Source organism: Tarenaya hassleriana, unplaced genomic scaffold (assembly GCF_000463585.1).
Source record: "Tarenaya hassleriana unplaced genomic scaffold, ASM46358v1 Cleome4, whole genome shotgun sequence".
Classification (NCBI taxonomy): domain Eukaryota; kingdom Viridiplantae; phylum Streptophyta; class Magnoliopsida; order Brassicales; family Cleomaceae; genus Tarenaya; species Tarenaya hassleriana.
Window position 1 is genome coordinate 3,886,162 of NW_010966881.1, and position 24,899 is coordinate 3,911,060.

General features: G+C 34.7%; 4 protein-coding genes across 4 annotated transcripts in view; 2 read left to right on the forward strand and 2 right to left on the reverse strand.

The window, feature by feature from the left end:
* Positions 1 to 3,111: 3,111 nt before the first annotated feature.
* On the forward strand, positions 3,112 to 7,585 carry LOC104823837 (tRNA threonylcarbamoyladenosine dehydratase). Its single transcript, XM_010555584.2, has 10 exons — positions 3,112 to 3,300; positions 3,905 to 4,017; positions 4,362 to 4,509; positions 4,755 to 4,967; positions 5,137 to 5,271; positions 5,778 to 5,912; positions 6,007 to 6,222; positions 6,526 to 6,650; positions 6,824 to 6,881; positions 7,226 to 7,585. The coding sequence occupies exons 1-10, from the start codon at positions 3,175 to 3,177 to the stop codon at positions 7,334 to 7,336; spliced, it is 1,380 nt and encodes a 459-aa protein (XP_010553886.1). The 5' UTR covers positions 3,112 to 3,174; the 3' UTR covers positions 7,337 to 7,585.
* Positions 7,586 to 7,876: 291 nt separating this feature from the next.
* Positions 7,877 to 10,924, reverse strand: LOC104823838 (glutamine synthetase nodule isozyme). The gene is made up of 11 exons (XM_010555585.2): positions 10,741 to 10,924; positions 10,114 to 10,153; positions 9,783 to 9,886; positions 9,644 to 9,692; positions 9,454 to 9,560; positions 9,217 to 9,304; positions 9,000 to 9,128; positions 8,819 to 8,893; positions 8,633 to 8,724; positions 8,369 to 8,528; positions 7,877 to 8,273 (listed from the first exon to the last, which is right to left on the reverse strand). Exons 1-11 carry the CDS (start codon positions 10,812 to 10,814, stop codon positions 8,121 to 8,123), a joined length of 1,071 nt encoding a protein of 356 aa, XP_010553887.1. The 5' UTR covers positions 10,815 to 10,924; the 3' UTR covers positions 7,877 to 8,120.
* Positions 10,925 to 21,054: 10,130 nt separating this feature from the next.
* LOC104824566 (subtilisin-like protease SBT3.17) lies at positions 21,055 to 23,861 on the forward strand. Its single transcript, XM_019203652.1, has 7 exons — positions 21,055 to 21,140; positions 21,236 to 21,333; positions 21,428 to 21,583; positions 21,763 to 22,427; positions 22,521 to 22,813; positions 22,912 to 23,210; positions 23,299 to 23,861. Exons 1-7 carry the CDS (start codon positions 21,064 to 21,066, stop codon positions 23,859 to 23,861), a joined length of 2,151 nt encoding a protein of 716 aa, XP_019059197.1. The 5' UTR covers positions 21,055 to 21,063.
* Positions 23,862 to 23,977: 116 nt separating this feature from the next.
* The window catches only part of LOC104823839 (ADP-ribosylation factor-like protein 8B), a 2,992-nt gene continuing 2,070 nt past the window's right edge, over positions 23,978 to 24,899 (reverse strand). Inside the window, exons 5-6 of the mRNA XM_010555586.2 lie at positions 24,824 to 24,899; positions 23,978 to 24,354 (exon numbers count right to left, since the gene is read on the reverse strand). Of these exons, the coding sequence (XP_010553888.1) occupies positions 24,237 to 24,354; positions 24,824 to 24,899 (194 nt within the window). The 3' untranslated portion in view covers positions 23,978 to 24,236. The remainder of the gene's footprint in view (positions 24,355 to 24,823) is intronic.

Here is a 24,899-nt window from a genome sequence, read left to right on the forward strand (position 1 = left end):
TCGGAAGATTATTTATGATAAGTTGATAACCAAGAATCGAATTCTATAGATTTTACAAAGATTCAAGTTGTTGATTTGCGCGATTCTTTATAATACCAAGAATCGAATTCGATGTTCATGTAATGTTTTCGAATCAATACTATATGAAAATATAAAGTATGAGTAATAATTATGCTACGGGAATTTATTTTTTTCCTCCAAAATCGACAGCGATCATGATTAATTTTAACTTTCTTCTAATATAAGCTAAACATTATTTAGCATATCTAAGAAAAACATAATAATTAGGTACTTTTAATTCTATGGTGGGACCAAGATATGTATAAGCATATAATTTCCAAAATACAAATTCAAGATTGTTAATCCGGATTTTGATTATCTTTTATGTAATTATTTTTCATCATCTTTCATTCAGTTTTTTAGTTTTATCCCAATACAAATTTCATTAAAGAAAACTTTATACTATATATCATATTAGTTCAACTATTAGATTTTTTTTTTAACGAGGTAAGTCCAGTAGAACATCAATATTTAAATAACAAAAGCACATATTTTAGAAACAAAAATATGGTATTACAAGATTATCAAAGTGAAAATATTGATTTTCTCTCGGACTTCATATATTTTTTTCGGTAAAACTTTATATTTTTTAAAACTTCTAGATATGTTTTTCATGGCAATTTTGAAATATATAAACTTGATAAGGCCATTGCTTATGATGGATAAACATATAAATATATTAAATTCAATTAAAGATGACTTATACATGTCATGAAATTGACTCCAAGTTACATGATCTTGACAGATGGGTTTATGCCACGCCAAAGCACGACCATTAGTCATATTAATAAAACCAAATAGACAATCTTAATTACACAATATTATTTTCCAGAACTATGTGCGTGTTATGCGTTTGTATCTATATACGCACCATTTATTTAAATAAATGATTATATACGCATTTACGAAAATTGTCAACTCATTCCTAGTTATGTGGCACAGCTATGACAACTTCAACGATTTGAATAATGCTCTTAAATTAATTGTCACAACCCTACGAGGACGAGTAATGATTTTTTATTTATTTATATGAGTTTGTTCCAAAAAAAGGGTTCCTAATATACCATGTCTTCCTAGGTTTCAAAAGTTCTACTCCTAATTAAATATTTTATATATTTGAAAATAATAATCATAAAAACCTCTTAATCTTTCTAAAAATATCATCCAAAATTTAAGTAAATTCTCAATATCCATATCCCACACAACGGACTTATGCAAAACATAAGGTACACGTGCGAATAAATTCTCAATGTTTGGACTCGAGTGTGTGTGTATATATATATATATATAGCTCGTGTTTATATATATAGCACAAATTCAGGATTTTTGTTTACCAATTATATTTTTTGTTTTTTAGATGTTGGGGTTAGTTTTTGTCAACGAATCTTGGCCCCTTGTGATTCGTAAAAGCTGTGGCGGTGGCTGTGCGACAACTATCAAATTATCAATGCATAGTGAGACACTAGAAAATAAAACGTTTAAAATTAAAATTTATAGCCAGATTTAAATAAAATTATTTGTAATAATATCGAGAATAACTTTTTGGATATTCTGTTTTTCCTTGCCAATCCATTTTTTTATTTTTATTTTTATAATTTCCAGTATCTTATGGTGAAATGGTTAAAAAAAAAGGACGTTGAATAGGTAAAATTACCAAACAAAAACATTTGTAGAAATTTTGAAAAATATGCTTTAAAATAAATAAATATAAAACTAGTTTAAAAATTCTCTCATTATATATATATATATATATATATATACACACGATTGAAATGAGAAAATGGGCTGATTAAATGGAATACTTAGTTTTGGATATAAAATGGTGCATATTTTTTGTGTGTGGGAATAGTTGCAGAGCAATGGTTGTTTTAGGGTAGTGCTGTGTTCCTAGACAAAATAACAATTTGTTTGATTCCATTGCATATTAAATTTTCTGAGCATGTTTATTGAAATAATTTGGTCCAACGTCAATTACAGTGATCGAAATGGCGATTGAGTCTTAAAACTTAAAATGTGCATTATTTGTTGCTTTCAACGTTAAAATTACCTATTTAATTTTAATTATACAAATAGATTAAAAATGATACTAATCAAGTTATTTTAGGGGTTATAGGACCCCACTAGTTATTTGATCGAACTTTTATTTATCTGCAATATTATAAAATTTGTTACCTACATCATATAATCATATATAATTATTACTTCACAAACACAAATAAAAAAAAATTCAATATATAAATAAGAGGTTAAGAAATTTTCTAAAAGATTATTATGTATTGTATTACATTTAGATTTTATTTTAAAACCAATTTGTAACAGATATTTTAAAATAGTTACACACACACACACACACATATATATATATATATATATATTTAAAATTTTATTTAATCTGCATATAAAATTATCTGTCATATTAACATGTCTTCATCAGTTGGGTGTAATTTATGGAAAAGATCATTGTCATAAAATATTTTAAGCTTAATCAATGTGAGATTCATACCTAAATCTAAACACGTGGCGAAATCTCACTTCATATCAATTTCAATAAAACCATCGTGTTTGCAAACCCTTGAAGCATTTAGATTTACAAATACATTATCCGAATGCAATGCTTAATTTTATTTATAATTGTTATTACTAGTTTAATTCCAACAACATGGCATAAAACTATTTGTAATTAATTATCATTATACTCAAGATGTTGGAAATTTGCAAAAAACTAATTTTTGACGCAGAAATTTTCAACACTGAAAACTGTTTTTTTGGCCTTCAAAACAATGTTATACATATGATTAAAATATCATTTTAATCTATTTAATTATAATTTTTATTTTTAATCTATAAATAAAACAGATATATGAGTTTTAATTGTATACACATGCAAGGAAAAAATTATAAATAATTTTTTTATTACAATTATTGTGCTTAATGTGATGAACATAAATTTTTTGGTACCATATTATTATGTAATAACTAATAAGTCGTTTAAAAATAAAAATCTATAAAATCAAAATGGACCGAACCGGACGTCGGGTTTAGCCTAAAACCCTATTCTTGGTGTTGTTTGGCAACCGAGAAAGCGAGAGAAAACGGTGTGAAAGTTTAACGCTCATGGAGGAGAAATTCAAGTATCTTTCGCTCATCGGAGCTGGAGCTCTTCTCGGCTCCGTCTCTACCGCTGTTCTGCTAAAACTTCTCTCCCGGCAAGTCGCTCTCCTCATAAATTTACGAACAGTAGCCATGTTTCAGGGCTTTAGGTATCGAATTTTCATTAGTGCCCAAATGTGCAGCTTTGATATGTCTTCGATTTGAAATTCTTGCTTTCAGCTTTACTGAACTAAGAACTGGAAAACAGTGTTGAGATTCCTGTTTTTTGTGGGTTTTCTGTAATCGGAAACTAAACATTCCTGGAGAGATTAAATTTTTTAGTTTTGCATCGGCTTTTGTGCATAAATCATAAATCACTCGTCCAACTCTGAAATTTGGGGTACTGAATGTTCAAATGTGGAGGCATATCCGAATCTCCGTGAGAAAGCATATACTTTCGTCTCGATCCGATTTGATACGACAAAAATGACGGCTCTTTTCGTTCCTAGGATATGTTAAATAAATTTTTGGTTCTCAATCGTAGGACCGAAGAATGAAATTAGAGTTAACATTTTCGGGATTGTGTCGTGAGATCCGATTCCGTGGTTTTGCAGGAATACTGTGAAACAGTATGACAAAACTCTGGGAGATACCAATGGTAAGTTCTCTGATACTGTGGTTAAGCAAGCATCTCTCTTTTGGACCATCACGTACTAAGTTTACGTGTCCGCTCGATAAACCGGGTAAAATGAAGTTGCTGTCATTGGCAGGGAATTGCGAGTCTGAAACAACTGGTAGTGCCTCCGGGTTTCGAGTAGCTGGTCAGGATATTTTGGCAGATGAAATAGTTTCTGAACATCTAACCAGGTAATTTTAGTTTCAATGTTTTCGGCTGGAAATGTTTGCTTCAGAAGCCTTTTTTTAAGTACACTTGTTCCATAATTTTGCCAGTTACTCAAAAACTTTTAGCCGATGCAAAAAGACATGAGCTTTGATCTGGTCTTTAGAATGTCTAAGTTTGTTGCTTGCGAATGGAATGGGGCAAGCCCCGAAAAAGGAATAGCAAATTTGTTTTCTTTGTTATTAGACCACATCGTATCTGAATCTATCTGCATTGCAGTTAAGCATTTTCTTCTCAGCATGATGTTATTTTACGGGCTAGCTTTAATTTTTTTTTTCTCAGTATGTTTTATGTTTATCATTCGTTTTAGGAATATCCAGTTTTTTGGCCTTGAATCTCAACGTAAAGTAACTGGATCTTATGTTGTGGTCATCGGGCTTGGAGGGGTAGGAAGTCATGCTGCATCCATGCTCTTGAGATCTGGAGTAGGGAAGCTCCTCCTCGTTGACTTTGACCAGGTATTCTCGGCATATATTTGTTTATCTGCATCCATCGTTTTATTTGGCCTTGTTTCAGGTTGTTCCATATTGCTGATCTTTCTTGACCATCACTTGGTTCGATATTCTCGGACCTACATACTATCTATTGTCTTACCTCATGTGGTTATATAATCAAATTTCATCCACTCGTTTTACTTCCAAGCATATGCAAGCAATCACGTTTGTCAGATTATATATGTACTTATTTTTAATCACATGAGAAGGTGTCACTTTCATCATTAAATAGACACGCTGTTGCGACGCGAGCAGATGTTGGTATTCCAAAAGCCATATGCCTCAAGAAGCATTTCTCTTTGATCTTTCCCGAGTGCCATATAGACGCGAAAGTTCTTCTATATGATTCATCATCCGAAGAAGAAATTCTTTCAGGCAATCCGGATTTTGTTCTGGACTGCATTGATAACATTGATACGAAGGTATCCTCTCTTAATGGACTTTGTTTGAATTAAATAATTTATTTTTAACGATGCTTGCGTGATTAAATGGCTAGTTTACTAATGTCTTTGAGAGGATTCAGTGGATTCAATATACCCCTTGCAATTTTATGTTTTATCTATTTCTAAATTTGTGTTTTACATTCGATAGGTGGCCCTTTTGGCTGCATGTGTTAGGAGGGGTTTGAAAGTTCTCTCTGCAACTGGTGCTGGTGCAAGAGCTGACCCAACAAGAATCCGAGTAGCTGATTTGAGAGAGTCCATAAATGATCCATTATCTCGAGCTGTAACATCTCTAACCCTTCCTCTATTCGGGATTTGGGCTTTCTCTTATCTCTGGATTTTTCATTTCTGATCCTGTGAGAAAAAATAAAGTGTCAAGTAATTATCTGATCAATGACTTTCCAGAAAGAGACAACGGTCATCCATAGTTTCTGTAGGATAGATACGATGCTACTGATGAAAAATCGAGATGACTCTGCTTCAGCTTTCATAGATAGTACTGAGCATTACAAGTATGACATTTTATTGATACATGAATCTAATAGTACACTAGACGCTAGTCAAATTAGCAACAACAGGGATTTTGGTAATGCTATCCTTTTATTTCGACTCTGAAGAGTGTATAACTTAAAATGCTGTATTTGGACTAAGATACTGACAGAGAAAGTAAATATGACATGAAGACTATTGATATGATTTTAACTAGCATACTCGCTATGGAAATTTCCTTTATTGGGCGCATTATATTTACTTCTTGTCCTAATATATCATATGGTTTCGATTTTTCAGGTAAGACACCGATTGAAGAGAGATTATGGGATCGAAGGCGGCATTCCTATTATGTTTTCCTTGGAGATACCTAAAGCAAAGCTTCTTCCGTTTAAAGGGTCAAGTGGAGAAGAAGAGAATCCTTCAGATTATCAAGTAATTGATTTTAGTTTTTTATTAACACATTACATAAAGCCTGTATCTCCACCTTTTTCATACTCATTGATTGTATACCTTGCCTCGAATTCAGATAGTTCCTGGGTTTCGTGTTCGCATAATTCCTGTCCTTGGCACCATCCCGGCTATTTTTGGACAAATAATGGCTTCCTATATTATCACGCAACTTGCTGGTGTTCAAGTTAACATGGAGCCTGTTGTGAATCTCGATTTGGATCATTACAGAATGCTTCATCAACGCCTCATTGAGCATGAGGAATCCGTCTATGGGACATCTGCCGAAGTTCAGGTATCCAGATTTGTTTCAGTAGACAGATGAAAAATTCTTGTATTCTTTTCTTTTATGACCCGTAAAGAAAAGGACTCGTGGAAAGAAAGAGACATTAACTGCTTCGAGTTCTGAACAGTTTGTATTTTCTTCTTAGAAAACTAAACCAGACGCAAGCATGTGGTAATAAGTTGTTAAGTGACATTCTTGGACTATATAATCTTAAGGTGTAAGAAAAATTTCTGTGAGGACTGCTGGAAATATAAATCCGTTTTTTTTTTGTGGGAGATAATTCAACTTGGAAACTTTTTACATTCTCTGCAGGTGGATGCGGAGGAAGTCATGTACATAGTAAAAGAGTTGTGGCATGGACGAAGTGCTCGAGAAGAGTCTGCCAAAGATGTCGGCCGAGGAATGTGGCGTGCCATTAACGAGCTGATGCTAGTAAGGTATGTCGGTTAACTTTTTTCTCTGGCTTATACGTACTTCTGGACTTAATCTGTATATCCATGGAAACCCGACTACGGGAAGACAAATTAGATATTTTTGGACAAAAAACAAAAGAGAAGTTGAGAAGTGTTAGGTTTCATGTTTTCATCTGACTTGAACTTTTGATTATCAGATGGGATGCAAAGAAACCGGCCACAGTGTGGAATTTGATCCTTTTGAAGTTCAAGGAGGTAACTTTCTGTCTCCATGGGTTTTGTTTAATCAATTTCCAGACCAAAAACCGGCGAATGAACCAATAGCAAGAGGTTTATTATCTCAAAACATTCTTGAACCTGAAAGAAATTAAGTTCGGAATAGAAGAAAAAAAAATTTCAAATGGGGTTGAAATAGCAGTGTACCTACACAAGAAAGCTCTGTACGAAACTCGGGTTCCGCCGGTGGACGAATAACCCGAGATTTCTGATGCCCCACTTGTGACATTTCAGGTGCATGTGGCCACCCCTAGTTCAAGATCAAACTGGTTAATTTTGTAAAGGTTATTAGTTATATTAACATGAGAGGGGTGATAATGCAGGCGGATGAACACGAGGGCAGTAGTGTTGATGAAGTGGAAGAAAGGGAGCCGGAGTTTTTCGCCAAGGTTTCGGCCGTGCTAAAGAGGGCACAACTCCACTTCTCCCTTTAAATTTATGTTAACTGTTTCAGATTTTTTTATTTATTTTTATTTTACAGCTCGCTCTTTATCCGAATAAGAGCTAGGTTATGTTTTCTCTGTTCCTAAGTCCGATATGCTCTTCTTCTTGGACATCTGCCGGGAAAGGTGAATCCGACCGAAACTATCATATGTTAGTTCTTGTTCTTGAGTTCGATTGATTCGGATTTAAGAAAATGTTACAGAAGGATCTGATACGAATATAGTGATGGATTTGGTTAATGACATTCTTCTTACTCGCGACAAATGACACTTGAGATCGGTAGTGATTCTAAGGGTGTCAAACGGACTGCCCAGGCCCGATCCGAATTTGTACTCACCAAAGTTTTTGGGTTCGGATCGGGTCCGTCTGAATTTCATACCGGTCTAAAGTTTTATTTGAATCTGGTCTGAAGGCCTGAATTTTTTCGAGAAATCTGAAACTCGATATTTTTCTGGTGGATTCGGATCAGACTTCGGGCTATCACGAGAAGAAAGCCTCTAAACAAAGAATCATCCATCGGAAAAATAAAATAAAAATAAAACGCCAGTTTTATTATCGGGAAATAAACCCTTGTCTTAAAACGGTGAATCAGTACAAAGACAGGTTTTCAATGGGGGAAACAAGAATGAAGAAGCAGAAGCAAAGAAACTGCAAGAAAGACACATACACAAGACATCACCAGAAGAAAAAACCACCACCAGATCAAAGCATCATCCATGTAATAGATCTCCGGTTTTATTTTTTTCTCTGCCCATGACCCAAAGGAGAGGAAATTCATGGGTTCAAGAGGATTGTGGTCTCTGCAATCATGGAAGTAACAACGTACGGATCCATGTTCGACGCCGGCCTCCTGTCCTCGAAGTACCCTTTCCCGGCCTTCTCGGTGTCACGTCCTACCCGGATCGATGCCCCTCTATTCGCCACACCCTTTTTTCCGGACACAAAAAAAAACGATATCCATTTTCATTACACAAATATGTATATGTAGTCCTGTTTTCTATGGTAACTTACTACAAACTCACCCAGAGGAAGGTGTTGATATCCGCTGTCTCGTGGCGTCCGGTGAGCCGCCGCTCGTTTCCTTCTCCATACGCCGCAATGTGATCTTTGTGTCTCAGTCCCAGCTTCTCGATTGCCTTCTTGATAACCTCGTACCCTCCTTCCTCCCTCATCGACTTTGTACTGAGACCGATCCAGTTTTCGAGTTTTAGAATCATGAGATTGATGAATGGAAAGTGCAAGATTTCATAAAAGCAGAGAAAGAGAGAGATGATTCCTTCCTCCACCTGTAATTGGTGTGAGCTCCAGCTCCATTCCAGTCTCCTGGTATCGGTTTCGGGTCGAAAGACAGCACCACTCCAGCAATCTCTGTAATCCTCTGTTTTTTTAACAAGGAAAAGTAAAAATTTCAGACCAGATCTCTGAATTATAACACTTTAGATTCGTAGACGATTTTCGTTTGTTTTCGTTACCTCCAAAATGTAACGAGCGACCCAGAGTTCATCACCAGCCGAGATCCCGACAGAAGGGCCAACTTGGAACTCCCACTGTCTCAACACAAAGATTTGGCTGTAAGCACCTCTCTTCCAGGAGATAACGGAAGAATCAAACTCGAAAAAGATTGGAACTTTCTCGGGGGGTTTCGGAGATTACCTGACCGGGCATGACTTCGCCATTGATGCCACTGATGTTGATTCCGGCGTAAAGGCAAGCCTTGTAGTGAGAATCCACAATGTCTCTTCCAAAAGACTTGTCGGCTCCAACAGCACAGTAGTATGGTCCCTGCAAGAAAGATTTATAGGAATTAAGAGAGCAGGAACAAGAAAAGGAACGAAACCTGGGATTCGATTCGAGGTTACAGATTTATCACCTGAGGGCCTGGGAATCCGCCTATGGGCCATCCGAGAGGCCAGTTCACATCCTTCTGCAGCAAGGTGTACTCCTGCTCAATACCATACCTGGTTTTTCGAGAACATCATCAATAACTACACAAGCTCAAGGTCGGGTACGCCGGAAAACTCGGATACCCGACCAGTGTCAACCCCTAAGGTCAACGGCTAAAAGAAAAACCGTGGAACAATGCAAAAAACAGAGGATTTCGCCTCACCATGTCTCCTCGGCCACAACATCGGGGTGGCTGAAGATCTTGGCCGCGGCATTTCTCTTGTTTGTGGGAATCGGCTCCCCAGCAGGAGTGTAAGTATCACACATGACCTGACGAAATAGCAAACGTACGCTTGAAATAACTGAAAAAACTGCCAATGAAAACATTCTCAGAGAAAAATCAAGGAACTCACAAGAATGTTGTTGCCCCGGCGAAACGGGTCTCTGAAAATAGCTTGAGGGCTAAAACATAAAAACAAGTAAAGGATTGATTGGTTACAAAGGAAAGGAAACAAAAGCAAAGAGACAGGTTCTTGAGAAGAAACTGCTTACTATAAGATCACTTCACTGTCTTCGCCAGGAGCTTGTCCTGTGCTTGAACCATCGTAGTTCCATTTCGGCAGCTGCGATGGATCACTCACAGGTCCAGGGAGAGTCTGCAATTAAAAATATAAAAACAAAACTCAAGACCTTGGAATCCAATTGGAACAGATCAAGATTCAGACTCGTAGACAGTTTCAAGCAATTTTCCCGTGAAAGGTATCAGATTTCACATAAAAAGTTATCTGAAGCTTTTTCTGCTGCTTGTGAAATTTTCCGGGAAATTTTTTATTTTCCGTCAAGTTCATGAACGATCGATCACCGGAGGAGAGAAAAATTTTACCCTGGCCTTGCTTCTCATGTCCATTCCTGAGCCGCCAACCCTATTGGACAAATCAGAAAACACAAATAAGTAACAAAATCAAACAGGAGAGCAAATTTCAACGGACGAAAGTAAAGATCTTCCCTGAAAAAAAAATTCAGAGTTTGTGATTTTATCTTGCAGGATACTAAAATTTCAGAAATTTCAAAACTCATCAGAGAAAATGATGAACTAAAAAGTCCGCAAGTTTCAGTTTTTCTAAGTTCAAACCCTAGCTATAATTCAAGATTATATGCATTTTCTCGGCAAACAAACAGGGAAACTATAATCTAAACACATGGGGACAGGGATCAGGGGACAGACAAGACAAATGCCCAATGAAAACCGAAGACACGTCCTGAGATTCGAAAGGCCCAACTTTCTCGGACTTTCTCGGCAACCAAACAGGAAAAAGAGGAATGGCAACGAAAAATCTCAAACCGCAAAAAAATGGGTCACGCCAGAAACCGAGAAAAAAGACAAAACCCATTGACAGGCATCAAGTTCGAGAGACTAAAGTGCATACACCAACACATAAACTCAAGATGTACATATATACACAAACACACAAACGTACGGAGAATCAGACAACAGGAGAAGGAATCGAACCATATGTACTCAGCGATGATTTTCTCAGTGGAGTCCGAGAGATTGAGGTTAATGAGATCAGATAGAAGACTCATGGTGTCGAAGAACAGGAAGACCGATCCTTCTAGGAGGAACAACACAAAAAAAAACACTTTTTTTCTGGGTTTGATTTCTGTGTTTCTTGTCTCGGTGGTGTTTCGGAGAAGAAGGGTGTGCTCGAGTACTTATAGTACAGAGAGGGGGCGTGGGGAGGTGACGTGAAGACTATGGAGACTTTATTATTGCAAATATCTTAGGAATAAAAGAGTGCTTTTTTTTTTTCATTTTGCAAATGGAATCTTTTACATTTTATTAATCAAATTAATTAATTTTTTAAAAAATTGCTTGTTTTTCCCTTTTTCTTAATTGAATGATTTTGTTGACTTATTCTCTGTTTTCATATTAGGTGTATGTATTAGAGTTGTAAGCCAACAACTCTGAAATTATATAATACAATCAAATTTACCAAAATAAAATTAAGACAGATTTAGTTGAGCGCATAATTAATAAACTAAAAATTTAGTTTATAATTTTATTTCTCCTTTATTTTTCAAATAAATATTTTTACTTTAAAATAGTGATGGTAAAACGAGTTACCCGCTGCGAGACAGTTCATATTTTTTCGTTATGGGTTAAAAAATTTAAGTTAAAAAAAAATTGGATGAACGAACCGAACTCATTACGAACCAACTCAACAAGCTCACGAGGTGGTTTGCAAGTCAAATTTATTTTTTACTTTTTTATTATTTTTTAATAATTTTAAGAAAGATTTATCGATTTTAAATATTTTATTCTTTTTATAACATAATAATTTTTATTTTTAATTTTTATTTTAATATTTTTTTAATTATATTTAATATTTTTTATTTTTATTTGGGTCGCGAGTCGTTTGGGTCGATACATGAATTTCTTGTTCCGAATAAAAACGGATTTAACAAGTTGAGATGAAAATAAATTGGATCGAAATGAATTGGTCCAATATGAAACGATTACATCATTATTTTTAAAAATTCAGTTAATGGTTTTAGTGGATAGAGTTTTAATATTATGATTATTAATATAAATCTGTCCAGCAGCAGATATTTTTTTTCTAGAATATATGGAATGGTATAAACATTTGAAGGGAAAATATATTTGAAAAATGTTATAAATAAATAATTATTAAATTAGTGGCAAAAAAATAATACAAAAAAGGATAGGAATCTAGCAATTCATTATCACATGGTAAGATGCAAATCGACCATATATATATATCCACCATTCATATGGTATTTATGAATTTTATAAATTAGTGAGATAAAGATGTCGACTTTATCATAAATTAAAATTATGTTAGATTATAAGTAAAGAAAATAGTGTTGGTGTTTTTGTATACGTTGAAACAGACAAAAAAAAATTAACTTAAAGTGAATCTATATGGAGTATTATTGATCACGATAATAATGACGGGAACTTGTCAGTTCAAGAAGTCCAACCGACTGAACCGGTAGCCGGTGAGAAGCAGGTTTGATACTCTTGTACGGCATAGGACGTGCGTGGTACCCAACACTCCGAAAAGGCTTTACTTTGTTCCTCTAATTGCGAGCCCAACAAAAAAAATATTTTTTTGATAACCAGGATGGTTACTTGGACCTTCGATCTGACTACATCTATTCTAGGCACGGGACCCGTCTTTGTATATAGACTATTTTAGTCTAGAAATTATATCCCTCCCCACCAGTGGAATTGAACCCAGAACCTTGAAGATGACTTTGTCACCTCCCAGTCACTGGACCATCAATTATTAGTTGAAGAACCCTCTTTTTTTTAGAATAATGGATTTTACAATTGGGTATTGACTAGGGTTAGGAATAAAAGAGTGCTTTTTTTTTTTCATTTTGCAAATGGAATCTTTTACATTTTATTAATCAAATTAATTAATTTTTTAAAAAATTGCTTGTTTTTCCCTTTTTCTTAATTGAATGATTTTGTTGACTTATTCTCTGTTTTCATATTAGGTGTATGTATTAGAGTTGTAAGCCAACAACTCTGAAATTATATAATACAATCAAATTTACCAAAATAAAATTAAGACAGATTTAGTTGAGCGCATAATTAATAAACTAAAAATTTAGTTTATAATTTTATTTCTCCTTTATTTTTCAAATAAATATTTTTACTTTAAAATAGTGATGGTAAAACGAGTTACCCGCTGCGAGACAGTTCATATTTTTTCGTTATGGGTTAAAAAATTTAAGTTAAAAAAAAATTGGATGAACGAACCGAACTCATTACGAACCAACTCAACAAGCTCACGAGGTGGTTTGCAAGTCAAATTTATTTTTTACTTTTTTATTATTTTTTAATAATTTTAAGAAAGATTTATCGATTTTAAATATTTTATTCTTTTTATAACATAATAATTTTTATTTTTAATTTTTATTTTAATATTTTTTTAATTATATTTAATATTTTTTATTTTTATTTGGGTCGCGAGTCGTTTGGGTCGATACATGAATTTCTTGTTCCGAATAAAAACGGATTTAACAAGTTGAGATGAAAATAAATTGGATCGAAATGAATTGGTCCAATATGAAACGATTACATCATTATTTTTAAAAATTCAGTTAATGGTTTTAGTGGATAGAGTTTTAATATTATGATTATTAATATAAATCTGTCCAGCAGCAGATATTTTTTTTCTAGAATATATGGAATGGTATAAACATTTGAAGGGAAAATATATTTGAAAAATGTTATAAATAAATAATTATTAAATTAGTGGCAAAAAAATAATACAAAAAAGGATAGGAATCTAGCAATTCATTATCACATGGTAAGATGCAAATCGACCATATATATATATCCACCATTCATATGGTATTTATGAATTTTATAAATTAGTGAGATAAAGATGTCGACTTTATCATAAATTAAAATTATGTTAGATTATAAGTAAAGAAAATAGTGTTGGTGTTTTTGTATACGTTGAAACAGACAAAAAAAAATTAACTTAAAGTGAATCTATATGGAGTATTATTGATCACGATAATAATGACGGGAACTTGTCAGTTCAAGAAGTCCAACCGACTGAACCGGTAGCCGGTGAGAAGCAGGTTTGATACTCTTGTACGGCATAGGACGTGCGTGGTACCCAACACTCCGAAAAGGCTTTACTTTGTTCCTCTAATTGCGAGCCCAACAAAAAAAATATTTTTTTGATAACCAGGATGGTTACTTGGACCTTCGATCTGACTACATCTATTCTAGGCACGGGACCCGTCTTTGTATATAGACTATTTTAGTCTAGAAATTATATCCCTCCCCACCAGTGGAATTGAACCCAGAACCTTGAAGATGACTTTGTCACCTCCCAGTCACTGGACCATCAATTATTAGTTGAAGAACCCTCTTTTTTTTAGAATAATGGATTTTACAATTGGGTATTGACTAGGGTTAAATCGAACCAGATATAATCATAATCAGATCGAATTTAATATAAAAAAACAGTGATTTTTCAAACTTTAAAAAACTAAAATGGAACCAATTGAACCGATTAAAAACTAATTAAAAACAAACAATTATTAAAAAAAGTGTTTTTTACAATAAAAAAATCAAATTCGAATTAAACTGATAGTTATAATTTTTTTATAACTGAAATAACTGAATTCGAATATAACCGAATCGAGTTCAAACCGAAATCCGAATTGGTCACCCCCTAATATTGATAGTTTTTCAGATTATTAGATTTTGACTCGAATTCAAAAAACATTGTCTATTATAAATTTATCCCTCATTGTTTGTTGTACTTTCATTTCTATATATTTTGTGTTTATATTATAATCGCTAATTTTTTAATTAACAAATAGGATTCTAGAAACAACAAAATATATTATGTGCTTATAAATTCTTTTAAGAGTGGATTCACAATACAAATTGTATATTTGCCACACTGTTGTCTTCTTTATAACCCTTCTCCTATGGTCAATCATTTTTTATTTGCATTTCTCTAAAAAAAAAATTGTTAAAGAAAAAATTCGAAAAATTTGGAATACATACATATATATATAAAGAAAACGATAAGTTCTTATATAGCGAAATTATTGTCTTGCCTCTAAACGGCAAATTACCTCTACCAAATCCAACTAGCAAGTTACGTTACGTTAAAACTTGTCTATTTCATTTGACAGAAAAACCGAGATAAACACAAATATAATAAAATTAAAAGAAATAGTGAAAATATATTAAATTGATAATTGTATTTTTTTTAATAATTTACTTTTACGTGTAATTTAATCTTTCAAATATTTTTATTATATTAAAAAGTTGAAATTGTGCCGGTTAACTTGAGGGGAAATGGCAAAAAATAATTGAAATATCGGTGGAATTTGCAAAAAAAAAAATGTGATTATTTACAGAAAATAAAATCGGGATTAAAAATGAAAGAAAGGAGAATTTAAGAATTGTGTTGATAAAAACGTGTCCTTCAAAAAGCTTTTCTTTCTTTATTTCACGATTTAAAGATTTCCGAATAAAATCACACAAAGTTCAATTAATTCTCCGAACAAATGGTCTTCATGAATAATCAATTTTGCTGTAATGATTAATTGATGAATATGAATAGTGATTTTCTATAACATTGGCTTATGCAAATGTTTATATATATATATATATATATTATGATGAATTTAGTTAATTTTCGTATGAAAAAATTACCGTTGTGTGGCCTAACCCACCAAATTATCACCTAATTATCGCGGTCTAAAAAACGATTCATATTAAAAAAATTTGTTTATGTGAAATTTTATAATAATGAGTATATATATTTCGACTGATTCTCTCAATACTATGTAGTAAAAAGTTTATAATCCCTTTTTTACCGCATTAGAGTTTCTATATACTTCACCTACTTAAATAAGATATTTTAAATTCTTAAAATTCAAAAGTCAACATGGGACCTTTATATTTATTATTTATACTGTTGAGTACACAATTTTGTTTATTGGGTATGGGAAACCGCTTAAGACCGGAACTTGCATCGTTGACTCGTGACATATATATTTAAATTTGTTTAAAAGTTTAATTTTTTTTTATTAAAAACACTACTTACACAATTTTTTTTAAAATAAAATATTTTGTATCAATAATTCAACGATAATCGTTTTATAGTGTTTTAGATCTTTTAAAGTAAGAAAAATTATGTAATAGATAATATTTTAATGAGATAAATTTTAGCTTCTAAATTTGAAGATAATGTAATTTCACACATATTATAATGTACGAATTTGAAAAGAAGAATGGGAGAATTATTAAGAATTCACATGATTTAGAATTTAAATAAATTGAGAGCTACATGGTATTTATACCTTTTATTATCATTAAGAGCAGTTTCCATTTAATTCTCAACACGAATTTATGTAAAAATATAAAACCTGTGTACAAATATTTCAGGTTTCACAATGGCTACCATTTTTTAAATGTATAATTGGTAAGTTTTTCCTCTACGACATAATTGATAATTCATATTACGTCAATGGAAAAAAGAAAACAATAAAAATGTTGCATTTAACACAAAAATAATTACTATAAATAAGTATACAAAAATTCAGATACCCTAATCAGTATTATATAAATAGTTCATTTACGATATCCTGTGAAATATAATATCAATATATTAAAAATACACCATCCAATTAACTAAGAATAATCATCAAACACCATAACAATAATCTGATTATTTTTTTTTATCAACAATAACTATGGAATTGTGTCAGATAATTAATATGAGCCATAAATATTTTTCAAATCCGTTTACTTAATAGAGATTATCACGTCGGGCCACTGTCGAAAATATTAATAAAATTCAAACTAATCGTAAATTATATTAATATACAACAATATCAAATAATAAATTAATTTACCGGCATCATGCAACTACCTATCAGACAATATTTCCTAAGAGCCAACAGATTGAACCAATTAATTAGATGTTTAATGATAATTTGTGTGCTTAATGACGTGCTTAAGCCAACTAGCCTCGTTATTTAATTAAATCAACTGAAAAAAACAACAACAATTATTGATTTAGAATCTGAATCTCAACTAAGCGAGAATCTGATGAAAAGTCAAATGTTGTTGGTTCGTGTTTTGGCGTCACTTCTCCATCATCAGTGCCAGCAATTTATTTAAATAAATATGAAAATACTATTAATTTAACTATGCTGATGTAAATGTTTATTTTTTTCATTTTCTGATGTAAAATTATAACCTGAAATTCGAGTTTTTGCAGAATATATTCAAATATAGTTAATTTTCTAATAGCAGAAAGTCTTCTCTTTGGTCACGAATGATCGTTTTCTTTAGGATGTGACCAATTCCATCCACAAATTTCTCCTCCTTGTTTTTAAAATTCCCAACTTCTCTTTTTAAATTTTTTTTAAAAAAATATATATATATTTTTATACGAAGCGAATGGTATATTATCAATTTATAATAGAAATAGGTATATCGCGGTAATCGTTGATGATTTTTACTCTCGAAAAAATATACAATTATTTTATCGTTATTATTTATAGTAAGAGTTATATATATAGAAATTGATTATATTAAAATTTTTAAAAAATAAGAATATATCGAAACAAATAACAAAAATATAATAACATATTAATTTTAGTATTATATAAAATTTATCCATATTTTTATATAATTTTCTTAAAAATTTAAATTTTAGAAAAAAAAAACATGATTTCTTTATTTCACTAGATTTTAGAAAATTTTATAATTCGATCATTTCTATACAGAAAAATAAATATTTTTACTCATGAAACTAATAAAAAAAAACAAGAGAAATATAAGGACACGCGCTCCAAACCAAATTCCGATTCGGAAATGGGAAATGAAATCACGAGAAAATTGGAAAGTTTGCTCTATTTTTAGAGAATAATTCGTCAATTTCTGCGTTCGATATTGGCAAAAGCTTACAAAAATAACTACACAGAATAATAACGGCGTTTATAGATATTGGTTCACCTCTAAGGCTCTGTTTAAGCTGATCTGGACTCCCACAAATACTCACATATATATATATATATATATATGATCAACATATTATTTTACTCACGTATACACATACATATACATATATATAATTATATATTATTGTCAATGTCAAATATAACAAGTCTACTGTATGCACGCAATCAATGAAGGGTGTGCATATAATATGAATATGAAATTAAGGGAAAATTATGGTCAACTTTGCCCTTTGGAGGAGGTTTAGGCCATTATTACTCATTAATCATAGGCGCTTTATTTAGGCCCTAATCAAATTTGGCCTTAAATACTCTCATAAGGCTTCAATATTTTCAAATCATTATTTGCGTCTATAGAGCAAGACGTTTTTGTTATTTATTTTGTTAAATGCTCAAGTCCCCATCTTTTATTGCGTCAAATATCGATGTATTTGTACGGTTGATTGGAAAAGATGTTGTTAATTAGATAATAATCAGAGTTTATATAATATTAAAACTTATATATTATCTGTATTTTTATTTAACTTTATTTAAATTAATAATAATGGTTTTTATTTGCAGATCAATACGAGTAAAAGGGCATTATTTTTTTTTTTTTTTGGTTTAATAGTAAAAGGGCATTATATATACGGACTACATATATATGCATGCAAGTAACATAATTTCAGGTGTCCTATTAAAAGTATTGAAGATAAACGTACCACAAATCCCGTGTATGTGTTAGGTCCCTGTTATTTGCACACAATCTCTATTATTTACATAAAAACATGATAAATATTTAGAAGGAAATATACAAAACCAATTATATATAATATCATATGATTATGCATTACCAAAAAAATATCATATGATTATGACTCGAATCGATCATATTAAAGTCACATGCATACAACCCACAAAAACAAAAAAAAAAAGGTTGGCAGAACTGCTTTTTCCGATCCAAGCCTATGGTTTTAATTGGATCCGATACCAATCATTTCAGGTTTCTATCATATCCCCTTTTTTTTTTCTTTTGATGCTTGAAAGTGATTCTGACTCTAAATTACATAACATTTTAAAAATAATAGAGAAAAAAATATATAGAATTATTATATTTAGAAGATTTGTGTTTGCAAAGTAACCATTTCTATATTCGGATTGTTGCCAAATCATTATAGTCAATTACTAGGATAGAAAAAAAAAAATCGTATTTTCATATATCGATTGGACTCGTGGACCATGAGTTTGAGTTGCAGTTTTGAAACTTGAAATGTTGAATCTACAAATTCAAATTAAGATTTTAATCGGTGACTCGAGAATGCCCATATATATATATATATCTACTTGTATCTATCATCAGCTACTCATTCTATGGTGGATGGATGGCCAACACGTTTGGATAGTTGTGGAGTATCCAAAACTCGGATTCTAAATTCTAAACTTGGATTCAATAGCCTTTTAGATACCCATCCATACCCATTTTGCTATAATTGACGACGAAAATACATTAATTAATTGTTTTGTTTTTGTCACGCTAGTGCATAAAATAATTTAAAAGAAACTATACATCGTAATCGTCCATCCATAAAATGTGAGTGCGCATCTCTTGTAACGATAATATAAAACAAAAAAATATCAATCTTACAAATAAAAAAAAAACATGATGATTGTTTTTTTTCCCTTTTCAAGTATCTATTATAAAAAAAAAACATCGTATCTGCCAATGCTTTGATCTTTTAAAACGGTTTAAACAATGCGTATATATATATATATATATATCTTCTGTAATCAAACTATGATTCTTCACTCACAGAAGAACATGACGTAATCTATAGCAAGAATTTTGATGGTTATTACAGCAATATGCATGGATTCTTGTCTAAGGCTTCTGTTTCTGTAAATGTTGCCTAGGGCTTTCATTGATCATATCGAGTAAGTGCTAACGTGCAGTCCAAGCAATATCCAGATTTTGCGCTGTGAATGACGCAATCTCCATTATATACAAAAGAAAGCGTGGAAAACGTTAACATAATGACAGAAATACCCCTATATATATTATTATTGTATATAAACTCCTAAATTACCAAAACCTAAAGAATAAACCCTCGGCCTCTTATGTCGTAACACTGTGCAGAATATTCGCGTTGATCCATCACGGACCATCAGCAGGGGTGTAGGATGAGCCATGGCTAATAATCTGGCTCCGAACCAACGAGCCGGTTCGGATATTTTTGATCAAATAAATCATGGATTCTTGTCTAAGGCTTCTGTTTCTGTAAATGTTGCCTAGGGCTTTCATTGATCATATCGAGTAAGTGCTAACGTGCAGTCCAAGCAATATCCAGATTTTGCGCTGTGAATGACGCAATCTCCATTATATACAAAAGAAAGCGTGGAAAACGTTAACATAATGACAGAAATACCCCTATATATATTATTATTGTATATAAACTCCTAAATTACCAAAACCTAAAGAATAAACCCTCGGCCTCTTATGTCGTAACACTGTGCAGAATATTCGCGTTGATCCATCACGGACCATCAGCAGGGGTGTAGGATGAGCCATGGCTAATAATCTGGCTCCGAACCGACGAGCCGGTTCGGATATTTTTGATCTAGTTCAAAAAACGGGTTCACTGGGCCTGTCATGACGGGCCACGAGCCAATGCCCAACAAAAGTTGACGAGAAAGCTGATTCCGTACCCCGCCGGACAGGACAGCTGATTCGCGAGCCAACTTCGATTAAAAATCGTTGTTCGACATTTGTTGAATCCTTCTTAAAAAAACAGTCTAAATTCTTATTTATTTATCCAACGGCACGGGAAAAAAACACTGTTACGGTGAAAACGATGAACATTTCCAAATCTAGCATGTAAATAACTGATTAGTTAACATGCTTGTTCATTTCTTATCTGTCTCCGTTATTTGGTAAGGATATTTAGAATACAGTTATCCATTCTCCAACAATTTCCTCTCGTCTATATAATACAAACACGAGATGGAAGAAGGGTATCTCCAAGCAGTGACTGCAGGACAAGAACAGCCTCGACCCGTGTCCGAATATCCCCGAAAAAACGATGCGGACACCTTCTCTGATTTCCGGTAGAAATTCCGGGGCGAATGTTCTTATCCTCGTCGGTTTCGCACTGATCTTGAACGGTGCATTGATCCCTGCTTCCGGACTCGATGAAACCAGCAAGGTTCGTCCTTTTTCGCTTATCCGTGTGACCAAGAAAAAACCCGACGATTTTTTTGTTGTTGTGAGGCTGACAGAAGTCGTTTTCTCTTCTCGGATGGATAGATTCACATCGTCTACATGGGTGCAAGGCGGCACGAGGATCCTGATTTGGTCACGGCCTCACATCATCGCATTCTTGAATTGGTTTTCGGAAGGTTTGAATACTTTCGTTATATCGTAAAAGAAAAATCGTCGGACGATTCTTCGAAACGTTTTCTCTATGTACTAATCGTTTCCCTTTACGCTGCAGCAAAGACGCTGCTCGCAAGTCTATGATCTATAGTTACAGACATGGTTTTTCGGGTTTCGCTGCAACGCTCAACTCTTCTCAAGTGAAGATCCTTTCGGGTACTACTTCATCGTTCCTTCACTGATTCCGCATTCTTGATTCCATAAAACAGCTAACCGAAGCCGTATTCATATCGACCTTACGTTGTGACAGAGCATCCCGAGGTCGCTCACGTTGCACCGAACCGGATTCTGCAGTTGAAGACGACGAGAAGTTTCGAATACATGGGGCTTTTACCGAGTGCTCCTAAAGGCCTTCTCCAGGACACAAACATGGGAAGTGAAGCTATCATCGGAGTTCTTGATTCAGGTTTCTTTCTTTCTTTCTCTCTCGGTTTCTTGCCCGGTCTGAACCAAGAAACGATAGTTTAATAAGCTTTTCTTAAGCGAAAATATCCTAAAACTGGTATTTTTTAGCCCGATAAGGGTCTCGGGATATAGAGAATCATGAAAAGAACTGACTTTGAGAGTGGCTCGAAAACGTAACAGGAATATGGCCGGAGTCTGAGTCTTTTAACGACAAAGACGTCGGGCCAATCCCGAAACGTTGGAAAGGAGAATGCGTAGCGGGGCAAGGATTCGACCCAGAGAAACTATGCAACAGAAAGCTCATAGGGGCAAGGTACTACACCGAAGCTATCCTTAGACAGAACAATGGAACGTTCAACTATGCACAGAACAAGGAGTACGCATCCGCAAGAGACGGTTTGGCCCACGGGACCCACGTGGCCGCGACGGCTGCGGGCTCTTTTGTTCCCGGGGCGAGCTGGAAAGGACTTGCGGGCGGAACAGCGAGAGGAGGGGCCCCGAGATCGCGAGTAGCGGCCTACAAGGTGTGCTGGAACAGACAAGGGTGTCCAGGGTCAGATATGATCAAGGCTATAGACGACGCCATACGAGATGGCGTCGATGTTATATCGATTTCCATCGGGAATGCCATCCCGAACGACTTCGAAGTTGATCAAAATGATATCGGGATCGCCTCATTCCATGCGGTGATGAAGGGGATTCCCGTCGTTTGTGCGGCAGGGAACGAAGGACCTGACCCTCAAACCGTCGACAATGTCGCTCCCTGGATCATAACCGTCGCTGCTTCGTCGATGGACCGATCTTTCCCGGTTTCAGTCACGCTCGGAAACAATCTAACCATAACGGTGTGTATCCACATATATTTCTGTAATCTCTTCAAACACTCAACTCTCCAGAACTTGTTCTGATAATTTCATTGGCGAGTGAATGCTTTTCAGGCTCGAGGGGTGTACACAGGAAAGGAAGTCGGATTCGTCGATCTCGTTTTCGGAGGCGAACTTCAGGGATCGGATATCCGAGGAGGTTCCGTTAAGGGTAAAGTCGTGCTGTTCTTCACGGCGACCGAGAGGGCTAGAGAGAGGATGAGGCTGTTAATGATGAGCACTGGCGCCTGTGCCGGCATTATCATGGCCGAAAGCGTAGTTGATCCTACGCCTTGTAGGGATATGCCGTGCGTCGGTGTGGATTATGAACTCGGGACAGATATTCTGTATTACATCCAGACGACAGCGTAAGAATCTCGGATGAACGACAAAGTGTTTCTTCTATACACTCTCATTCTCATCATCAGTTCTGACATATTTGAGGCATTTGTTTTTGGATCTGCAGAAATCCAAAAGTCAAAATAAGCGCTTCGAAAACCGTCGTTGGCCGACCTATTGCGACTAAGATCCCGCAATTCTCGTGTCGAGGGCCTAATTCATTATCTCCGGCTATTCTCAAGCCTGATATAGCGGCGCCTGGTGTGAACATTCTGGCAGCGTCGACCGGTTCGAATCCTCGAACTTTCGACCTCATGACAGGAACATCGATGTCGACTCCTGCCGTGTCGGGAATCGTTGCACTTCTCAAAGTAAAACACCCTGATTGGTCTCCTGCTGCAATCAGATCCGCTCTTGTCACAACAGGTTCTTCTTCTTCTCTCTCTTTCTCTCTGATTCTGCTTCTTATCACCCAAGAAACCGCAAAAAACTGACACGTACTCGGTTCTCGAAGCCTGGAGAACCGATCCCTTCGGAGAGACAATCATGACGGAAGGAGCGTCCCCAAAACCCGCAGGCCCGTTCGATTTCGGAGGAGGAATCATGAACCCAGAGAGAGCAGCGTACCCAGGACTTGTCTACGACATGGGCTACGAAGACTACGTCCACTACTTGTGTTCTGCAGGGTACGACGACAAAGCCATCTCCGGACTTCTTGGAAAAGCTCACACTTGTCCGAATCCAAAGCCATCAATGCTCGATGTGAATCTACCTTCGATCACAGTTCCTGATCTCAGGGAAGATGTCGTAATCACAAGAACCGTCACAAACGTGGGCCCCGCAGATTCCGTATACAAGGCAGTGATCGAATCTCCTTCTGGGATCAATCTTGAGGTGAACCCACAATCATTGGTGTTCAATTCCGCGACCAAGAAGGTTACGTTCAAGGTTAAGGTTTCGAGCACTCACAAAGTGAACACTGAGTTCTACTTCGGAAGCTTGACTTGGACCGATGGAACTACCAATGTTACTATTCCGTTATCTGTCAGGACAAAGATTTGGAAGTATTCTGTCTGAAGATTCTTTCGTTGTATCTCTGATATACATACATACATACACCATTGTAATTTGATTTTTCAAATATCTAATCTTGTGCTTAATTGAGCATTGATTTTAAGAAAAAGAAGAGGACGAGGAAAGGTAACATTAATAGATACATTGCGACTTTCTGAAGGACAAAAAACCCAGAAACCAAATGTTTGATACTTCTGCTGATTCTTGACAAGAAAACACACACCACACCAAGAAGCAAAGGTGAAGCCTTTGAAGTTCACTGAAAAAAACAAAGTGAAGCTTTTTTTGAAGCGGCGCCTGTACAAATACAAGCTCAAAGATTTTGACTGGCAGAGAGATCATCGAGCCAGAGAGTAGTATATAGGCATGCCCTCTCGATCATTTGGCGGTTTTCGAGTGCTTGATGAGCCAGTCGATGACTGCGTCTATGTTTATCGACTCCTTGCACGAGATCATGTAGCAGCATACCTCTCTATCCGTGATGGATTCAAGGCCTCTGCAACCAAATCCAGATCATCAGTATTTTTCGTATTACTTCGAATGATTCTTGACAACAGTTTTGTCGGAAAGGTCGTTTACAAGGGTAGGACTGGTTGTCGGGTTTAGGGTTTAGAGTCTAGGGTCCGGATTTGGGCATGTAAAATCCAGACTTTTTGCGGGGTTCTATATCCATCCAAAATCCCGACTTTTTGGCAATATCAACGCACATGTTATCGGTTGAGCATTTTGCAAAACCACAAGCTGTAATCCTATACTTGACTAAAAGCATCTCAAGAATCAAGTTCACAAATGATAACATACTGAATTCCGTTCAGTTTCGATTCAGATCACGGTCACTTTACATGGCGACCCCTATGTCGATAGATTCTAACAGATTAACGCATTCAGATTTAGTCAAAACCGAAAGATTTCTCAATGGTGGATAGATTCTAATCAGGTTAGTACGAGTGACCAATGGAACTTACAGTTGATCCACCAAAGCTTGCTTAGAGAGAGCTTCTGACTTGTCAATTTTGTTGCCAAGAACAAGAAGAGGAATGC